This window comes from Sipha flava, unplaced genomic scaffold (assembly GCF_003268045.1).
Source record: "Sipha flava isolate LNK unplaced genomic scaffold, YSA_version1 217_pilon_pilon, whole genome shotgun sequence".
In the NCBI taxonomy this organism is placed as follows: Eukaryota; Metazoa; Arthropoda; class Insecta; order Hemiptera; family Aphididae; genus Sipha; species Sipha flava.
In genome coordinates this window covers 928,528-951,501 of record NW_020272843.1, presented here as the reverse complement: position 1 = coordinate 951,501, position 22,974 = coordinate 928,528, and the positions used below count along the sequence as shown (strand labels likewise).

The 22,974-nt window shown below is 26.9% G+C and overlaps 3 protein-coding genes across 5 annotated transcripts; 2 read left to right on the top strand and 1 right to left on the bottom strand.

The window, feature by feature from the left end:
* The first annotated feature begins 125 nt into the window (after positions 1 to 125).
* Positions 126 to 3,435, top strand: LOC112683023 (probable ATP-dependent RNA helicase DDX23). Its single transcript, XM_025553861.1, has 10 exons — positions 126 to 424; positions 488 to 648; positions 735 to 1,285; positions 1,354 to 1,487; positions 1,544 to 1,663; positions 1,983 to 2,141; positions 2,203 to 2,442; positions 2,504 to 2,764; positions 2,826 to 3,000; positions 3,146 to 3,435. Exons 1-10 carry the CDS (start codon positions 296 to 298, stop codon positions 3,370 to 3,372), a joined length of 2,157 nt encoding a protein of 718 aa, XP_025409646.1. The 5' UTR covers positions 126 to 295; the 3' UTR covers positions 3,373 to 3,435.
* Positions 3,436 to 3,476: 41 nt separating this feature from the next.
* LOC112683022 (proteasome subunit beta type-3) lies at positions 3,477 to 5,724 on the bottom strand. Its single transcript, XM_025553860.1, has 5 exons — positions 5,523 to 5,724; positions 4,618 to 4,734; positions 4,366 to 4,541; positions 3,797 to 4,069; positions 3,477 to 3,615 (listed from the first exon to the last, which is right to left on the bottom strand). Exons 1-5 carry the CDS (start codon positions 5,523 to 5,525, stop codon positions 3,567 to 3,569), a joined length of 618 nt encoding a protein of 205 aa, XP_025409645.1. The 5' UTR covers positions 5,526 to 5,724; the 3' UTR covers positions 3,477 to 3,566.
* Positions 5,725 to 10,348: 4,624 nt separating this feature from the next.
* LOC112683016 (androgen-dependent TFPI-regulating protein-like) lies at positions 10,349 to 22,618 on the top strand. 3 transcript variants are annotated; one of them, XM_025553849.1, is made up of 7 exons: positions 10,407 to 10,470; positions 13,194 to 13,348; positions 14,505 to 14,674; positions 16,700 to 16,843; positions 20,593 to 20,810; positions 20,890 to 21,041; positions 22,181 to 22,269. In XM_025553849.1, exons 2-7 carry the CDS (start codon positions 13,324 to 13,326, stop codon positions 22,228 to 22,230), a joined length of 759 nt encoding a protein of 252 aa, XP_025409634.1. In that variant the 5' UTR covers positions 10,407 to 10,470; positions 13,194 to 13,323; the 3' UTR covers positions 22,231 to 22,269. The 3 variants fall into 3 exon arrangements, with proteins under 3 accessions (XP_025409637.1, XP_025409633.1, XP_025409634.1); XM_025553848.1 differs by lacking the exon at positions 13,194 to 13,348 and having other exon boundaries at positions 10,351 to 10,470; positions 22,181 to 22,618; XM_025553852.1 differs by lacking the exons at positions 13,194 to 13,348; positions 16,700 to 16,843 and having other exon boundaries at positions 10,349 to 10,470.
* Positions 22,619 to 22,974: the final 356 nt, after the last annotated feature.

Below are 22,974 nucleotides of genomic sequence, written 5' to 3'. Positions count from 1 at the left end.
AACCGATTTCTACTGTATTATCAAATACATGGAGTTCGTATAGTGTTGTCTTCCATGAAGTATAATCCCCTTATCTTATGTTTGTAAATCGTGATGCTCACAAAACAACATAGATAAAAATTATTAAAATTATCAACACGAATATTTGAACATGCGACGCGGCTGCTCGCTGTTGTCAAAATAATCATCATCGTGTCAGTGTTATTTGTTTTATTTTCTTGATAATGTTTTTGAATAATTTATTTGTGGCACAGATATTGGTCTAGCCAGGTAAGTGTACCAATTTATCAGGATAATGGAAAAAAATAAAAACTCGTCGTCCAGTACGACATCGTCTACAACCTCGAAAACGGAAAAAAAGGAACCTCTATCACTGGAGGAACTGTTGGCCAAAAAAAAAGCCGAAGAATTGGCTAGGAGCAAAGTAAATGTAGGGTTATTTGTGTGTGCTTCAAGGTATATTAATGTTTTTATATTTTGATTATAGCCAGTGTTTTTGACCAAAGAACAACGAGCAGCTGAAGCTCTGCGAAAGAGACAAGAAGAAGTTGAAGGAGTTAAAAAAAAGCAAGAAGAGGAACGTAAGAAGCGTTTAGAATTCTTGCACCAAGCAGATGGAGGGCATGGCAGTAGTCATAGAGACGATCGGTAGGTTACTTCACCTTTATTTGTTTAAACAACTTGATGTTATTAGTTACAATATTATACATAAATATTTATATATTTTTTTAAAGTGAGCGTGATAGAGATCACCATAGAGACAGGGATCGGGATCGAGATAGGGATAGAGAACATGACCGTCGAGAACGAGAACGTAAAAAAGAAAAAAAAGAAGAACCAGAAGACAAGGAACAGTTTAAAGACAAAGAAAAAGAACAAGAAGCTATACGAGAACGTTATTTGGGATTAACGAAAAAAAAAAGACGTGTTAGACGATTGAATGATAGAAAATTTGTTTTTGATTGGGATGCATCTGAAGATACATCCATTGATTATAATGCTTTATATAAGGAGCGTCACCAAGTACAGTTTTTTGGTCGTGGTAATGTGGCTGGTATTGATATTAAAGCTCAAAAGAAAGATCAATCAAAATTCTATGGTGAACTCATGGAAAAACGTAGAACTGAAGCTGAAAAAGAGCAAGAAAAGGTAAGGTTAAAAAAAGTTAAAAGGAAAGAAGATAAACAGAAATGGGATGATAGACATTGGTCAGAAAAAGAATTGGATGAAATGACTGAAAGAGATTGGAGAATATTTAGAGAAGATTATAATATAACTATTAAAGGTAATTTAAGAAATGAATAATTAAGATTGTCCTTTTTTTTTTGTTGATTATTTAATTTTATATTTAAGGGGGTAAAATTCCTGAACCTATTCGTAAGTGGAAAGAATCTACAATTAAAAGTGAAATCATGGAAATTATCGAAAAAGTTGGCTATAAGGATCCAACACCTATTCAACGACAAGCAATTCCAATTGGTTTTCAAGTAAACTGTTTTATTATAAAATCTATTAACACATATAATTATGTTTTTATTTTTAGAATCGTGATATCATTGGTGTTGCCGAAACTGGTTCTGGAAAAACATTGGCTTATCTTATTCCTCTTATTGAATGGATCCAGTCTTTACCTAAAATGGAACGGATGGAAGATGTTGATCAAGTAGAGATATTATTTATATCAACGGTTCTCAACCTTTTTGAGTTTGCGACCACCTATAATGTTACCAATATGTCTAACGATCCTTTTATAATAAAGTCGATTAGCATAAATTAATAGAAAAAAAAAACAATAAAAATGATGTAAATTTTAATATTTTTTAATTTAATAACTCTTTTGCTGTTGTTGATTTGAAATAATTTTTTTTCACATAATGTGACCCTTAAAAAAATTGTTGACGACTCCCCAGTTCAAAATCACTGATTTTTATAATAAAATAGAAGGTTATTGAATAATTTGATTAAAAATTATTGAATTTTAGGGTCCTTATTCAATTATATTGGCACCGACTCGTGAATTGGCTCAACAGATAGAAGAAGAAACATTAAAGTTTGGTCAACCATTGGGTATAAGAACTGTTGTTGTTGTTGGAGGTTTATCCAGAGAAGAACAAGGATTCAGATTACGATTAGGATGTGAAGTAATTATTTAAAAAAATAATTTTAAATTATATTTTAAATAATTCAAAATTTTTTGGATAGATCGTTATCGCAACACCAGGTCGTTTGATTGATGTTTTGGAAAACAGGTATTTAGTTTTAAATCAGTGTACCTACATAGTGTTGGATGAAGCTGACCGTATGATTGATATGGGTTTTGAACCAGATGTTCAAAAAATCTTAGAATATATGCCTGTAACAAATTTGAAGCCAGATAATGAGGATGCTGAAGACGAATCTAAATTATTAGCAAATTATTATTCAAAGAAAAAATATAGACAAGTAAGTATAAACTCGATGGTTAAATATTTTTGATTACTTATCATCATAACTGATTTATTAGACTGTTATGTTCACGGCTACTATGCCTCCAGCTGTAGAACGTTTGGCTCGAACATATTTACGTCGTCCTGCAGTAGTTTACATTGGATCTATAGGTAAACCTGTAGAACGAACAGAACAAATAGTGCACATGATGAGTGAAAATGATAAGCGTAAAAGACTTGTTGAAATCCTCAGTAGAAAAGTTGAACCACCAATTATTATATTTGTCAACCAAAAGAAAGGTGCTGATGTACTGGCCAAGGGTCTGGAAAAACTTGGGGTGAGTATAATTAATTTTCAATATTTTATGCACTGATAATATAATAAAATTTCTATTTCAGTACAATGCTTGTACACTTCATGGCGGTAAAGGACAAGAACAGAGAGAATTTGCTCTGGCAAGTCTTAAAGGTGGTCAAAAAGATATTTTGGTTGCTACTGATGTTGTTGGTCGTGGTATTGATATTAAAGATGTATCTATGGTTATCAATTATGATATGGCTAAATCTATTGAAGGTAATTTAATTAATAGAATCCTTTGTTCAATTTTTGTTATAATATATTCATAACAATTATAAAGACACTAACATAGAAAATAATTTCCTTATAAAATAGTTGCTTTTTTTTTTGTGTTTTAATGTTTTTATGTTTTTTTTTCTAGATTATACTCATCGTATTGGACGTACTGGTCGTGCCGGAAAGACTGGAGTGGCAATTTCATTTTTAACAAAAGACGATTCACCATTATTTTATGATCTCAAACAAGTCATTCAGGCTAGTCCGGTATCGACATGTCCTCCAGAGTTGGCTAATCATCCAGAAGCACAACACAAACCTGGCACTGTAATGATGCCCAAAAAGAGACGCGAAGAAAAGATATTTGCATAAGTTTAAAATATAATAATAAACAAAAAATATAAATACAACAAAATTACAAAAAAATTATTTTTATTTGATAATATATTGAGTTTTCATTTAATTTATGATTTTTATATATAAAAAAACAATTGTATTATATATTATATATGAAAAAAAACATTAATTTTCTGTTTACATGGAATTCAAATGACTGTGGTTGACATCTAATCCATTCTCATTTTGATATCGCGTACAATTACCTTGTCTTTTTTACTGAAATAAAATGTAACATAAACTGTTTAAATATACATCAAGATATTTGAATGCTAGAAAGTAACAACAGTAAATTTAGCTGAAAGAGTGGGTAGCATTGTAAATGAAGTCTTCACGATTTTTTTAAAATAAAAATGTGACGAAAAATTTAGTTTATTTCAATAATTTATATAGTACTCACATAATATACACCTTTCCACCCCAACCAGAAATAGCATCACGATTGCATGCACTAATTAAAGCTTGTGAAATTGTTTCAAACAACTGGTCTTCTTCCATGTCAGGTTCCCAAAGTGCCTCACAGAGACCATACAACTGACTTGAACTAGTACCTCCAACCACAAAGTTGTCAGATTTATTAACACAACCAATTAAATCCATGTCGCACATATATGGTTCCAATGTTTCTTCATCTAAAGCAACAATCATTGGTTCAACAAAAAATGGTGAAAACCTGTGAATTCAAAAATATAATCAAATTAATAAAATTCTAGTGGTAAAAAATGTTGTTTTTTTATATAAAATTGGTATTTAATTATAATCAGTACATTTTACAAGAAATATTTATTTCAATACAAGTAAAACTTAAAACATTAAAAACACAATGAAATTATTGAAAAATACAGGATAGATACAAAATTAAATTTTGTTTAAGTATACTATTAGAAATTTTAAAATTGTCATATGCAAATAATAATAAAATAGTGATTTTAAACATTTAGCTATTTAAATTATGAAAATATAATTTACCTGCTTTCGTACAACAAGTTGGAAACTAGTGATGCTAGAGCCTTAGGAGATATTTTACGATTTTCTTTTAATTCGTATAACCTTTTTCTAAACATGATTTTTTCATATACAGTAAATATATCAGTAGCTAGACCAGGGAATCCCATAAATGTATGAGCGTTTATTTTATATACTTTCTGTAATTCAAAGTCAAAATAATAATTAATATATATATATACATAAATTTTTAAAAAAGTATGAAAATAAACATACAGTGAAATCGAGGGACACTGTTTGAGCTTGAATACCAAATCGTTTGTCAGTAGCAATAGCAACGCAATCTTTGCCTTTCATGCCAATTAAAGCACCACCATTATAATCCATAATACTCTGTAAGCATACATAATAAAATATGATTATTAATCACAGAACTATAACAATTATTGAAAAAACTTAATGCATTTGAAAAAGTTACTGTTGGGTTTTTCTACAAGTATACTTAAGTCAATAAGTTTTAAGTCAATATCTAATATCTATATATTATGCTAATAATTTATTAGCATAATATATAGGTATTAGTAATAAAGGTTATAAGACACTTAGGATGACATTTAGATGTCAATCAGCAGTTAAAACAGAACATATCAATTTAAATAAAATACAAAATATGTGGTATGATGCTCTTAAAATATTAGTAATAATAAAAATAATTAAATTGGAATACATAATAATACTAATAAGACAGCAAGTACATGAATAGTTTTTATTAAAAAGTATTTAGAATAATTTATGCTTTTGGTATTAACATATTAACAATGCATACCCAATAAGTTTGCGTTTAAATAATGAGATTAATAAATAGGTATAATTTGATTTTAACAAGGTTTAATAATTAGATTTAAAGAAATTTAATACATTTGAGAAATTATGATTTAATGTATAAAATATATATGGTAGAATATTGAACTGCCTGCGAGGCAGTTAATTTAAATAAACAACAAACATAAAAAATGTTAACCTAGAGCTTAAGTCAGTCTACTCGCTATTGTGTTCGACTAATAAATAAAAAATCTTGCTAAGAAACAGAAAATTTCTAAAAAATGAAAACTTATGAGGTAATGAGTTATTTATGGCAGAAAATTGTAATATTACACCATCAAAATAAATCGATACATTACCATTTTTAATAGTCGTTTACGAAACGGTGTATACCAATAAATATTCACAAGTTAATATTCGTGTACGAACAACGAAAAAACGATAATCCTCAGAAACACTATTTTTAAAAAAAGTGCTAATTCACTGTCGGGTTATAGGTACATATCGTATTATTATTCTATACTATGACTTAAATCATTTTTTTCGGGTAACATAAACATAACCTCAAATGTTTTACAGCGGAGATTAACAATAATACACGGCTAAAGATAATATGGTTGCAGAACGTCTATAAAAATGTGAAGCTCAAATCACAGCAGCATACAACGCTCTCTAGGTGATTAAAATAATAATATCATGGTTTAAGATTTCTTATGCCGTAATTAATATATATATATACTAAATACTATATTATATATTTATAATCAATGATACTATTTAACACGTTTAGTTCTGAAAGTCGACATTATTTATATTCATTTTTTTATATCACAGTGAAATAATTTTATTATTTTTACCACGGACATGTATAAAAGCGATAGGTAGTGACCGGTGATGTTAGAGTTTACGAAAAAATGGTCTGCAACTCGTGTAGTGGTTCTGACCACTCGCGTCGCTCGTCGGCCAAGTGCGCGCATTACAACCCGCCGCAAAAGAAACGGTTTATAAAGAGACAGGAAAGATTCTTAAACTGTAACGTATTTAGAAAAATCGATGGTTCTTCAAAGTTCTAAGCAGTTAAAAAGATATGCTTTGAAAATGGCTGGCAAAGTGTTACTTACGGATAAATTAATGTTTTTTTACATCGAAAATCATTAATAAAACATCATATTTAAAAAGTGATATTGATTTTCTATATGAATGCATGCTATTGAAATATATTATGTAAAAAAGGAATTTAATATGCCAGCATTCAAACACAATACTGTGTACTAATAATTATTATAATGTCCATAATATTTGAAGTTAAAAAAGTTATAGTCTTATAATATGTAAAAATGATAAGTATGTCATATTTCAAATATTTAATAAAAATTAAAAAATTACTTTTGAATTTGATATACTGTAGATGAGAAATATTATGAATACATGCATTAAAGTGGATTAGACCATCCATCAAATTGCTAAGTCGTAAATTTAAAATTTATTTATTTTATCAAATTATAGAGAATTAATTGCTTTTACTTTCAGAATGCTGAAATTTAATTTAATTTTATTAATATTGGAAAAATAATTTATCTGAGAAAACTGATCTTATAAAATAGAAGAGGATTATCACTAGGGCAGAGGACTTGTAGCATTTGCATATTTGTTTTGCACAATCACAAAAATAGCAGAGTACGAAATTAATACATTTCATGTTTTCACAAAGCTAGTATTTTACATATAAAAGCATACTTCGAGTTTTTTGTTTTAAGGTCATAATTAATTCCATTTAAAACTTTTCGATGTATATTTCAAATAATTTATCATTTTATCAATTCTTTTTCGCTGATGTATTTATTTCATCTAAAATATGACCAAAATATTGTTGAATTAAAAATAATTTTAAATGTTGATTACATAATATGGTTAATATGGTTAGGTAAATGGTCAACCGTTGACTGCACGCAGACGAATATTGTTCTTAGGAATATTTCTTGAGGATAGCTGAATAGATTAATTTTATTTATAAACAGTAAACACATAATCTAGACAAGTGCGTCCCTAAGGGGTGGAAGGGGTAGTTGCTCCCTCATAGCAATTAAGCAATTTTCAAAAATTTGTTAAACCCTTTTTTTTAACAAAATAATAATGAGCAGTGATAAAAATTTTAATAATATTAATGAAAAAAATTGCATAATACATTATGAAATATAATAGTACTGATTACGATTATAGATAGAAAACTGTTACCATGGTACTGGCTATAAAGTGTATAATGGATACCATGAACTATAGATATTCCATAGAGTAATAATATGATAAATCTTTACTTTTAATAATTATTCAAGTTTTTAAAAGAATATTTGCTGTATTTGAATGATGTTTAATAATGATAGATATTAGTTTAACTTTCACATAATTGCTTGTTTTTACTTCATGCTTTTTAGATTAAAAACTTATTTAAGGAACCAAATGGGGCAAAATAGATTGACAGGACTGACATTAATGCATGTGCACAGAAACATTCATAAAAATGTAGATAGTGAGTTAGATCGATTTGCTAAATATAAACGAATAACCGATTTTATTATATAATATATTGTATCTACTTATTCATTATTTGTATTATATTAGTAACTATTGAGTTAAAATAGGTTCGTCCCCCCCCTTGACGCACTTGAGTCTACATCATATAATTTCCGATAGAAATTCTACGATTCCAACAAATTTCATTGTACTAATTTTTGTTAATCGTTTTTCGTTAATAATTTAATATTTTAATCATCTAGTCTTAGTTCTGTAAACGTGATGTAAACAGTTCTACGAGCATTAAATCTATAAATAAACGATACTTTTATGGAAAATTATTATTATTGGATAGTGGGCCGGTCATACAGTAATTTCCCGGCCCGAAATTTTTAGCCAATCCGCCGCTGGTAAAGTCCTATACTGTAATTATTGTGACATAGTAGAAGGTGAATAACGATTTAATGTTACATAAAATTTAAATGATTTATATATATTTTTATTTAAATCATATTAAAAAAAATGTGAGAGCATAATTTTAGTGCATATATAGGGTTTTTAAATGCATAAGTTCTTGCATATTTAGTGTTTTTTTAGAAATACAATTCCTCTGAACTAATTATCACTAAATCTCCTACAGGCGAAGTTTGATCACAGAAAAATATCATTTTAATTTAGTATGTATCGGTATAGGTATACTTAAAAAATGATAAATATTGAAACTTTACTGATAGCATTCTGAATATACTTATGAGATCTAACTTTGTGTAGATCACTAGGACCGTCGTGTTTTAGTTATTTATATGAATCTGAAAGTATTGATGAACCATTATATTTGAGAACTAAATCTGAGCGAAGATCGAAATAATCTGTATAGAGATGTAGAAAAATCTATTTAAAAATTATTCTCATATTTTGAGTTATTTTAATTATTGTAATGATGCGCATCATTCGATTATATATTATATCAAAAATGAACCGTATTGATGTACACTACTAATATGTAAAAAAAAACCCAATAAATAACGATTCTTCCGATCTGCGCACAGACAACACAATTTAAATAATAGAAGCTTAACCCAATAATAACCTATTGAAAAATTAAATAGGTAAAACCTTTAAAGGACTGGTTCAATGTTTATTCGGCCAAAAGTCCCTATATAACAGAAACACACAACCCTCTCCTAAGCTTTTTGCACATAGGCCGTCAGTGCATGCATACCAAACTCTTGATTATGTACGTGTACACCAATCGCTGGGACCTTCGCAAGAGCTTCTTTTAACGAACGATAGTTTAGCATTCATTTTTAAGTTGTGTGTCTTCTGTGCGAGTGTCGGTATCCATCATTAGTTCTGCATACGGTGCCTGTGTTAATAAACTTCACTTTACCCCTACAATAGTTATAAGTTATCGGCTGATTAATGCATCGTCTCAACTGCCATAGAACAAGTGCTATTATACCTATCCAGTTGTATTGATCGGCTTTCGAACCTTTGTAACCCCGAGAGCCCTCCCCTTAACAAGGAGAAAGGTAATAACCTCATAAATCCAACTATCCACCTTTTGGTTTTTTTGGGGGGGGGAGGGGGGTTATTATATTATATAAATAATAATCGCTCTTGATATAAATTACAGATTAAAATAAAAATTAAGTAACATAAGTACATGATTAATGAATTATTATATTAAAAGTTCATGGATAGGGATTATAATTATTATGCTCAATTATGTTATAAATATTATAACACTTGATTTACCGACGTAAAAAAAATGAAAACTTATTATATGTTGATTGAAACATTGGGCAATAGGGTAAAATCGGTAAATGTTGAAGTGGAACGTTGTAATTTATTTATTTATTCATTATATTTATTTGTGAAAAGAAAAAATGATAATTACATTTTATTCACTGTACTAAATTTTTATGATTTTTCCTATATAGATTCTATTACTGTAAACTTATTTTGAAAATAGTTAAAATATACTTACCAGTGGCTTTTTTCACATCATAATTACGTACATAATTAAAAAATCTAACGTAGAGATTTCAAAAAAAAGTTTTATTATTTTAAGTTTTTACTTTTGAATGAATGATATTAAATTATTATTATTTCTCATAATTTTAATGATTATTATCATTAATAGACATTTATAATTAATTATATTTTATCAATAATAAAATAATAAAAACAAAACTTAGTAAATGTTTGAACTCGGATAATGTATATTTTATTGCTTGATATCTATTATGTTTTTTTATTGATCTTAATTACATCGGCTGCTAGGAAAGATACATAATATTGTAACATGGTTATAAATGTAGTATAGAAATTGTAAATCACCCCGAATGGCTGAATGATTATCTTGTATATACATTGTAGCGGTCTAATTAACATTATGCGCACGTGCGTGTATTAATTTTTTTTTATCTCGGTGAAATAGTTGAAAATATAAATTTTGTTTTTGCAAATCCGTATTTACACAACCTTCAAATTATTTCATTATGTACAAATTAATCACGTATATTGAGAGATGAGCAAAGGTATGTGTGTCTAAAGAAGAATATTATATTATATACAACCGACATGGATGAAAAATAAAATAAAAACTGGTCTCCCCACTAGAAAACATTATTGTAACCAGAACGTGATCTGCTTCTGAGTGGGTACACTGCTGTAGCTACTAAGTGGTGGGCCGCCAGTGACGTATGATCACTCGTACTATCGTAAACGTGGACCACTAGCACATGAACAAACCTAAACAAAATATTTCGTTCGGCACCAATAGATTAGCAGGTATTTAATACAATATTTATTTATTATTTAAATTATTACAATTTTTTAAATTATGAAATATCATATTACATAGACTTAAAAAATAACGAAATGTGTACAGCGGCACAAATAACATACGAAATTAAAAACAACGGACAATTTCTTCCAATATAAGACTGAATGTTTCAATAGTTTTAACAATAAAATCATTAGAGTTGCGCTTTTCGCTCAAGATTTTTGTAAACCGAGATTACGAATATTTCAACAGTTATCTCTCAGAGCCGTATGCATATATGGACGTAGGCTTGTTGTAAACGAATGGCCTAATGCATGGCTTGTTAACTTGATGGTTATCTAGTTTAGTAAAATAAATGTACATCCACAAACGAAAGTTATGTACTCACATTGAACCAACTAACTATTATTTTTAATAATTCATAAACTTATAATATTATATTACTTTTAATAAATGTTTTTTTTTTTAAATATCAAAAATTAAATATTTTATTAAGTGCATTGAAGTCATTGAACCCTCGAAAATTTGCAGTAATCATTCGTTGAACGTGTTTGTGGTTTTGTTTTTCATGATTAGTTTTTGAATATTTATGAGACCGAGCAAATTATGTTTATGATAAAATTATATTCTGTTTCCAACTACAGAATATATCTCTCATTAGGTTAAAATTCTATTTAGTAATTTAAAATGTAGAATGGTTTCAAAATGAAATACAGTATATTTTAAAATTAATTAATATGATAATATGCTTAATGTTTATATTGTATAAAAGTTTTATTTTTTTGTAAAATTATTAATATTTTTCACAAGAAAACATAACATCTCATATAATACATTTCTAATTAACACATTTTTATACTAGTCCATTAATTGAGTAATGTCTTAATAATTACATGCAGTTTAAATAATAATATGCTGTGAAGGTATTATGTAATTTAGTTATTAAAAAATAATATTATTAGTTGGTATTTTTGTACCATTATATTATTTATTTTTTTTATTTATTTATTTTTATTATTTATTGTTTTCTGTAGTGAAAAGTGTAAACTATGACTTCCATAATAAATAATAATTTATTTCCTCACAAATGCGTTTCTCAGTTAATAACGTAATTATGATAGGTTAGATTATGAACATTATACTTTAAAATTCTATAATTTTCAAATCTCAATAAAGATTACAAAAATTCTCAAGGAACAATACTTTTTATATTTTATTATTGGTATTCACAGAATTTCAATTGAACTTATATTTATTTTAAACAAGCCATTAATTATTTCTAAATAAAATAAATGAACTGTTTTTGTTTACAATAGGTATTATTAACGATCATACTATTAGCAGAATGAAATCGTATAGAATACAATGATTGTCGTTTATTTTGTTTATTATTCGTAATCTTAGTAATTAATTCGTCATAAAATTATTTATTTTTTTTTGTTTTAATTTGTAATTACATACCTCTCAGGCTCTTCTTTTAAAATCTAAAGTAATTATTTATATTAAGTACTACTTATTCTAGTTAGAGAACCGATCCACTCATTTGAAATAGATTGTCATAATTTTTAATTATATTTTTCGTATCGTTAGCAGGTTTACTGTGACCTTGTGTATAGGTATATGTTTAATTTAATACTGACACTTTTTGATAGCTTATACATGATTTTTCAAATATATATCTTACCGTTATATTTTATGTTAAATATACAAATATAGTTAACTAGATAAAATAAAATATTAAATAAAATGTCTAAATAAACGTATAAACGCGATTGTTGAAGTAAAATCTAAAATAATTTTATGTAATGTGTTTATGTTAACTCATACTTTCAAAATAATATACATAATATTTACATTTATTCGTCATTCATGAATAAGATATTTAATAACTGCATGTACTTTATAAAAGGAAAATACTTCCTCAGTTAAAATAAATTAAATAAATAATCACTTACAATAAGTTTATAAAACTTTTTCATATTTCTGAGAAGAATGTTACAATCATAGAATAAAACGAATTAAATAATTATATTTGTTGTAAATTATGATTACTTTACAAATATTATTATTATTTATTTTATGTGTGTGTGTGTAAGTGTATATATACAGTGTGTTCAACGATAACACAGGTAACACGAAATATTTTGAACGCATGACCTTGTATACAATTCGGGTTTTTTGTAATGTATAAAAGACATAAATTTACATTTATTTTTGATAAATCTTAATTTTTTAAAAAATTCAACATGCACATTTGCAACAAAATAATTTTTTTTTAAATAGCACCCCCCCCCCCCATTTTTACGTTTAAATTTGAATTATGTAAATTTTTTCAAGCAAATTTGACCTTTAAATTTTTGCTCTATCTTCAAAATTGACTGATTGATAAGTTAAATTTTCGATTTATAACATTTGTATTCATCGTATTTTTCAATAACCTACTTAGAGTTTTACAAATTTATTAGTGATTTCGTATGAATTTTTCTTAAAAATTCAGTTTACTCTCATAATTACAAGTAATTTACATTACTTCTATAGAAATTTTAACTCAATTTTCTTGTTAATTCAACAAGACGGAATCATCTGCGCATAACGCATCAATTTTTTATGAATATTTAAAGAGAACTTTTAATCATAGATTGATGGTCATTCGTGAGCTAGTACAATGGCCACCAAGATTACCAGATTTAATACCTTTAAATTTTTTTTTTTATTGGGACATCTGAAGACGGTTTTCTATTCTAATCCACCAAATGATCTTCAAGATTTGAAAAAAAAAAAATTACTACGTTTGTACAGTTAACCGAGGAACAAATACGTTCTGCAACACACAAAGAAGTATTGCGATAGTGTGAAGCATGCATTGCAAATACCTTTTTAATGGTAATAACTTTGAGCAATTTATACTGTAACTATATGTATTTATAACTGTAAAATTTAATCAAAACTCATCTGTACATAATTTAATTGTTCAATAAAATCAAAATTTTGTTTTAAAACTGAATTAAAATAATAGAATATGTGTTAGTTTGTTTAATTAATTAACCAAAATTATACCATTTACAAGAAATTAAAGTTAAAATGCCTGTAGAAATAATGTAAATTAGTTAAATTATTTTGCTGCGCATGCACAGAACTTTTTTTTTTAAATTTTTTAAAAATTTAACAAAAATAAATGTAATTGAATGTCCTTTATGCATTACAGAAAATCCAAATTGCATACAAGGTCATACGTTCAAAATATTTCGTGTTACCTTTATCGTTGAATACACTGTATATATATATATATATATAAAAATGTTTAATTATAATTGATAATTAGATATTACATTTATAAAAATAAAACAATGAATCACATGATGTTACCTAATTATATTTTTATATTTAATAAATTTACATGTTTTAGTTTCAATATTCTTATTAAGCTTACGGAATGTGGTAATACATATGTATAAATATAAATAATGTATTTTTCATGAATAAAATAGTTTTGCAGATTCGAAGTACAACAATAATATAAATTATAATTAATTCTAAATTTTTCACAAATAAAATTAAAAGAAATATTTCATAGCCAGTTAATAAAAATATATGTAATTTTATTTAAAAAAAAATGTTATATTTGACTACTTGTCATTGTTATTGGTTCATTAAAGTATTTAGGTTATTAGTTATTACTTTTTATAAAAATCATAAAAAATCATTTAAATTCAGTTTTATGGCTAGTATTGCATTTTTCTTGTATTTAGTGTATTTTTTTAATATCGTGTTAATGAATAGATTTATAATTAAAATATCAGAGTTTATAATACTTACTATCCATTTTAAAATTTATAATATATTTTCTTAACATTTAATTATATTTTTAATATTTTAAATATTCAAGGAATCTAAGTTCAAGATTAACAATTGATAAAATGGTTTATTTATTCTATTTTATGTTATCATATATTATTATCATCATGATTATGCATTTAAATTAAATTAAATATTTTTCTAAGTGAAAAAAATAATAATCCACATTTTAAAACTTATTTAGGTATTGAAATGTCTGCTTATCCGATGTTATTACACACAGTTGCGTGCTTGTGGTACGTTTTCTTTTGGAGTAACTTTTTATCTAATAGTCAAACAAATGAAGAAGACTGGGATCCCAAATATCGAGACATAAATGAAATGGGATATCGATTCCTCACCAATTGGAATCTAGTAAATCATTTAATTTAATTAGATTTTTTAAGTTTCATTTAAATCATATACCTGTAAGTCTTATTGTAAAATCAATGTGAAATCATAGTTGGGTTTAAGCATTTTTATATGGAGTTTTTATCACATAACTGTTTTTTATTTTTTATTGTATATTGTATACACCTTCTTTTACTACTTAACTCTAGTCATAACTTTCCTGGCACACCGAAAGTATTTGCAGAAATACTTATCAAAAGTAGGGCCATTCCTAGGGGGGTGCGAGAGGTGCGGGTACACCGAGCGCCATGACCACCCATCACATGTTTCAACATGGAATTATTTTGTTTTATCAAACCTAATCGTAATAATATATAATAAATAGTTAATACTACTAAACTTACTATAAACTATAGAGTATAATTAGTATAGAAAATTAGTTTTAGATTATCAGACGTAAATACAAGGGGGGGAGGGGGCATGGCAGCGATGCCTCATCCAAATATCACGAAATAAAACAAAAAAAAAATTATAATATTATATGTCAACAGTGCTCGACTTGGCAAAATTAAAGCAGAGGGACTCTATTTACTTTAAAAAAAAAGAGCATCCCCGAAACTTGGTAAGCGTTATAATTATAACGTAATAATAGTAGGGGAACGCTAAAATTTCTGAAAATTAGTTGAGATACTCCGTCCCCCTGCGTCCCCTCTAAAGTCGAGCACTGTCTAGAGCAGGGGTTCCCAACTTTTTTTTATCATCGAGTACCATCAGACTTTTTTATAATCAATACGAGTACCACCTTAATTTTAAAACTTAATTAGGAGTCAACAATTTTTTAAAGTATATTTTTATTATTCATTCATTTACTAATATTTTTAGTTATTTGAAATTTATAAAAGTAAAAAAATTTCAATTTTTAGTTAAATCTTAATATTTAAATTACAATTATATATTTTTAAATTTAATGTGATATTTGTTGTTGTTTATTTTGTACAAGAACATCCATATCAGGCTGAATAAATAATAATAAAAATAAATTGCTACGATTACAAATCCAATATCATCGATATTTATCAAATTAGATAATATCAAATAAACTAAATTAAATAATATTGAATGCAAATAGTAAAAAAAATAATTATACCACAAATGTCTTCGCATACCACCTACGAGCCTTCCGCTACCACGTTGGGAACCCCTGGTATAGAGTGTCGGTATGGCTCATTATTTTTTGTCAGGGGCCCAATTATTGGGCCCCTGACAAAAAATTTACAATGGGCCCCTAAACAACATAATATTTGAGTAATATTCAATAAATACATACTAAAATTTTTTTATTCCTATGCTCGAACTTTTCAATGATATAAAATTACCCCCCCTCCCCCCCTTCCCACCCACAATAATTACTTTGGATCCGTGCCTGTAGATTTTTTAATTAAGAATATTTTAATGTTAAAATTTCGAACATACCTAAATGGTAAATAGTATGGTTCGATTTTCTTTCATTTTAAGTTCGGTTCAACCTGTCACTAATATATATATATATATATATGTGTGTGTATTTGTGTATAAATATATATACGATTTATTGATTTATTAAATTAACACCTGATAGTCTTAAGTAGATGTTTATAGTTAGGATGGGTGAAATTCTAAATCTCGCTCTTATATTTACACCTAACTTGTGGAACAAATAGTTGATATAGCTGACGGAGTAATTTCTTGGAGAGTAGGACATATTGGGACTGAATTGAGAAATCTAATATTTAAAAAAATTTTCAGAACACATCTGGGAATTCTGTAATCTTTTTCCATATTGGATAACTGAGGACTATCTCTCGAGAACATTCGTGTTACTAGGTTCTCTGAAAATCTTTTTAACTTCCCTTCAAGCGACGATTGTGTAAACACGCCTATGATTTTACGATATTATAATTAATTTACTATATATTAATACAATATTAACAATAATAAAATCTTTTTATGTAATTTTAATAATTATATGAAAAATGTATGTGTGAATTCAACTTACCTTTTAATTCACAGTTTTTCCAAACTTTGTTCTTTGCCGGTTGTTTGTTTCATGATGTAATGAAAATATTAAATGGTCCCAACTGGTTGAAATTGGGTTCAACATTTCAAACATTACTTTCATTAGCATTTTCGTCTATTATACTGCCAACTGGAATTGTAAGTAATATGTATTGATATACTTGAACAATTTTATTATAGACTATAATACTTAATTACATATTAAAATTTTTTTAAACAAAATTAAATATCAAATTGAAAATAACTGGATTTCAACAAAAAGTTTATTATTTATTATTTATCAATGATATTTATTTGTTCTTAAATTAAATGGCATAATCACTAATCTGTTTCATTACACATAATTAATTATGGTACTGGTATAGTTGACCTCCACCAAAAAAGTATTCCCCCTCCATTTCTGTTTAGTTGACACTCACCACTTACTCCTTTCGTGTCTACGACGTTATAGAATATATATACTGCATATAAAAAAAAGTACGAAATTATAGAATATATAGAATAATGTTTGGTAAAATTCGTGTAGTAAAATTAATTAAGATATTTTTATAAAATTAAGATAGGTATAACAGTGGGTGACGTAAATATTAGTATGGAGTAACTACCTCAGTTATTCAGTCATCTCTGAACAAAAAACATGAATTTCCAACATACTTTAATAACGTACACGATAATTCATCAGCAATAATTTTTTTGCAAAATGCATACATTATTCATAAAATTAGTACTTGTGACAGTGGTTAAGGAATGGTTTTAGATCTACAAAGGGGTCGGTGGTGAGATAATTTAAGATTATGTCGAGCAGAAAAAGGTGTTAAGACCAATAATTGGATACAAAGTGCTCAGGTGAAGTTACCAAGTATTGTTCACTTTATTTATGGATGGGCTCATGAACAAACATCAGTGGACTAAATGTGAATTCGGAATGAGCAAATATACTTTTGTAGATTGGAATAACTTTATTAAGGAAGTATGTGTATGGAAACTTTCTCACGGTGATTCAAAAATAGGAGATGCGAGTTTCATCGTTGAGTTTGTTTGTCTGATGTAAAAATAATGCAGTTCGAATACTGTCGCAGCAATGAGTATTTGATGGCATATGTCGTGAGAACAATGAGTGCTTCGTCGTGTGTGTACTCAATCGATCGGAAAATACGTTATTGCCAATAAATTGAAACCGTATACGAGTTGGATTGACCATTTTATCTGATTCCTGGCGAGCCTATAATAATATTCATCAAACCGGTCTTTTTACACACTCAACAGTAAACCATAAATATAACTTTATGGGTCCTATAAGTGCAGCTCATACGCAGAATGTTGAGAGAATGTGGTTGCTAAATAGGACAACAAGAAACGAAGAGGGACTAAGAAAAATTTTCCTAGATTCTTATTTGTCAGAGTTTATGAGATGAAGTTAATTAAACGGCCATGATCTATTTAAAGAAATTCTGGAGAACATAGCAGAGTTTTGTCTACCTGCTTAATATTTTATTATTTTATGCATTTATTTTTTCTTGAATGAATTATGTAAAATATTTTTAGTTTTATTTTTATCTATTTTTATTTTGATCTCCTGAATTTTTATGTCATTTAATTTTAATTTATTAATAAATATATTTTTAAATTATTTTTTTTTATTTTTTTTTAATTTTTATTTTTATCAGACACGAGAGAGTAAGTGGTGGGCGTCTACTAAATATGAGTGACGAGCGGAAGAATACTTTTTTGGCGGGTGGTCAACTAGACCAGTACCATATACATGTATTACTATTTAGAGAAATTAAATAAATACATTATAATATTGACAAAAAAATATACTTGTAAAAATAATCAAATCTGTGTATATTATTATTGTATATGTTACAATATATGTAAAATAATATTGAAAATCATATGTTTTATTTACATTGCCTAATATGAGTCGGTAATTAGCATAATGCCAAGGCATTTTGTAAAATACCTGAATTATCCATATTGCCAGTACACTTTACACGTTTTTTTTTTCGTAATCTTAAACTTTATTTCTTCTCATGATAATTAGTTTTTTAGATAACAAGTTTTTATTCTTGAATATGATGCGTTAAAAAATAAAAACTATTAAAATATTAATTTAGTAAAACCATTTCAACCTCTATATTTAAATATAAAAAATTCTTAGAAAACTAAAATTTTTTTAAAAATTTTTTATTCGATTATTGATTACTTTAATTAGTAGAAATATCTTATACAGTTAACATTATTTTTATTAAAAAAACTCATTCATTTCAAGAGCTATTTTTTTTTTTTTTATTAGATAAAAAATAAACTGTCCGTGGTAGCTATGGCCATTGGACGTATTACATATTTTATTATTTATATTTTATGAGTACATTAATACATTTTATATAATTATTATAATATAATATAATTATATTATATTATATTATAAGTATATTAATACATTTATACATTTATACATTCATATTTTGCGTAGAAGTTGCATTTCCGATAAGAAATGTATGAGTTTGGATATGTTGGTGGGCTCTGGGTTGAGTATTTCAGCTAGGTGTTCGGATATTTTGTACTTTTCTTTTTCCTCTTGAAAGTTTCTGCTTTCGGTTAGTATATGTTTGACTGTGAGGGGGACCCCACAGCATGTAATATAGGGAGATCTTCTTTTTTCATCAAGTGGGAGTGGATAATAAAGGTATGTCCAATTCTGAGTCGGGTAATGGCAGTCTCGTGTTTTCTTGGGGTGCAGAAAATTGAGCGCACGACAATTGGGCGAAGACTATTGAGCGCACGAAACTTGAGCGCTGCGAAAATTAAGCTCTAAGACAATTGAGCGCGATATAAACCTAAAAAAGTTAGTTAATAATTAAAAAAAAAAAAATAATAAGTCATAGTTAATAATAATTTATATTATATTTACCTGTAAAGAAACTGCACCTAAAACTGCTTGAGTACTAAGTTCAGTATGTTTTTCTGTTGTTTTTAAAAATTGCATTGCTTTTCTCGCTTCAATTTTTGAAATATCGGGTGTATGATTGTGCTCTTTTTCACTTTCTTTAATAATTTGACTATTCATCAAATTAATACGACCACGACATTTTTTCGTATTGCATTCGATACATCGCTAACTATTGTTTTTGTCAAATCTATATAAATATCCGTTATAGCACAGAAGGTCTCGACCTTTTTGACTTTTAATAATTTCCATTTTATTATCAAAATTATAATTTAAAAAAATTAAAATGTTTTATACAATTAAATGAATAGTGTTCAGTATGCACGTGTGAAAATATAACATCAATAAATACCTTGCAAAGTTCACATGTGTAGTTATCCAGCGATAAGAGTCTACATTTACTGCTGCATTACCGTCGTTGGAATTTTATTCTTTCAATAACACCGTATCGATAACATTATCTGATTATCATCAAACATAAGGATTTATCTGACGGGTTATATAGGTATTCGCAGATACTGCGAACAAATTCATTTCTAATTTCGTAATTTCATGTACAGCAGTTCTGCACTAAGCTTTTACTCAGTATAGTATAATATTATGTTAAAGCGCTCAACTGTCTCGGTGCTTAATTTTCGCAGCGCCCAATTTTCGCCGCGCTCAATTGTTTTCGCTCAATTGTCTGCGCTCAATTGTCGCGCGCTCAATTGTCGGGACACCATTTTTGTTGTTATCAGTAAGTAAATGAAAAAATCAAACTAAACATTTTACTTACATCAAAAATCAATCTTTGAAAAAATAGTAGATACTTACTCAAAATATGAGTTATTGTATAATATGAGACTCGGGAGTATTAAACACCCTTGGTTTATTTGATATAGTATTTTTTTACATGGTAGTTTAATACTTATTACTTATTAATTTTTTTTATATATAGTTTGTGTGCGTCACATTTTGGTTAATGTACGCTTATGATCGTGAAATAGTCTATCCGAAAATAATCGACAGTTACATACCGTATTGGCAAAACCATGGAATGCATACTACTATTTTACCGCTTATTTTAGCAGAATTGTTTACTACTAGACATAAGTTTCCTTCTGTCTCAGCATCATTGGTATTATACTTAGGATTTGGATTGTGTTATGCAATCGTGTAAGTTTGAATTTTTCGACAAGTTTTTTATTTTTCAACAACCATTGTTTTAAAATAATAACATTTAATTTGATTTTAGATTTTTGGAAACATATATAGAAAAAGGACGTTGGGTATATCCTTTATTCGGGCTCTATAGCTTTCCAATCGCATTGGGTATTATGGTATTTTTATTCGTATTAAAGTTATCATTCCTATTTGTTGGCATATTCATCCAAAACATGTATTGGGGTGAGTACAATATAATATACAACATAAATATAGTATATAATTTAGATATAATTTAATTCCTTTACATTACATATTATTGTTTTAGCAAGTGCAATATGTATATTTTTTTTCACAACATTTAATATAAATATAAAAATGTATATATATTTTTTAATTTTTTAAAACAAATATCTGATATTTTGATATGTACGTCTAAGTATTATTGTATTGAATAAATACATTTAAAAAAAGGGAAGGTATTCAAAATTAATAATTGTATTAAATATATATGTACTTAATACATGTACACTCAATAGATGAATGATTTTAATTTATACCAAACTGTTATACAAACATTTCCTAGTATTGATGTAAGTATTTTAAATATTCTTCGGAGTATAAAATTCAATAGCTTATTAATTTAAAATTAAACGAAAAACTAAGTATTTACGAGATATTATGACTAATAGTAATAAAAAACTTTCTTAAATAGACATTATAAATATATTTTACTTAATACTTATTGGAAATCACATAAGTATATTTGCAATATTTATTTATTAATTCAATTTATTATTTTATTTTATTTATTTCGTATAGTATTAATTTATTTTTTTAACAGGAAATGCATTTTGAATACAATAAAATGCATAGAATATAATTAATAATTATTAATAGATAATAATAAAAATGACAATGATGATAAACAAAATGCAAAAATGTAGAGTAATGAATAAAGTTCAATAAGAAAGAAAGTCTTCATTGGCAAATTAAATTTAATATCTCATTCGTTCGCTTTTTGTATAATTATTTTTGAATTGGATAGTATGAAAATACATAAGTCTATGGAGTATGCGGCTATTTTAGAAAATACAATTCATGGTCAATGACCACTGGTTACTCATAGAACTAGTATCTTATCCTAGACTTTATATTGGAATCCACAATTTGATTCTTAAAATATAATCACGCACATAGTTGCTATAATTATTCGATAAATTATTGATCTTAAAGTAAAATAAGGTGCTATGTGACTTGTAGGAAGTATCCTACAGATAATAACCTATTTTTGACATATAATATACTTACTTAAAATATGTATTTTTTAATAAAATAATTTATGATTGATAAAAATACTCATATTGATTATTTATTTCCAGGGAAAGATGAAAAAAAGCAATACCGAAAACCTATTAAGAAATCATCCTAATATAAATTAAGTAAAATTTGTCAATATATTTTTTAAAAATATTGTTATTTATTAATACTACATAGATAATATATTATGATATATACCCATAGGCGCCCGGAGGGGGGGGCAAGAGGGGACATTTGCCCCCCCTGCAATTCAATAGAATGTTGAATATTTTAACTCTTATTTTGATTTATCAACATTTTATCGATATTTTTACTTTAGTGTGTGCCGTGTGGTGTTGTTGATCGTAATAACAATATATTATAAGGCGTACCTACAAAATAATGCGTATTACATTAATCGCGCAAAATTAAATACGTTTCAATTCTGTGAATTTATATTAATCGCCTATTGTGTAAACTACTTATGACGATCGACGCACCACGCACACATAGCTTCAGTTTTTATTTAACTAATTTTTTTAGGTTGTAAGGAATATATTTTTAATGTTCTTTTTGGTGTTGGATTTCATATAATTCTAACACAATTTGTAGTTTATAAGGAATAAACTTTTTTTAATGTATTTTTTTTTGTGTTTGATTTCATTATGCCCCCCCTGATAAATTTCCTGCGGGCGCTCATGTGTATACCTAATAATAAACATTGATAGTAATAGATTTATTTTTATATTAATTGTATACCAATGATTTATATGTATATATGTTACTTTTTTATAAATTAGTCACAATTTACTGACCAATTTAAAAATCTTCTCACATTCAATTTATCTAAATATTATACATTTTTACTTTCTTACTA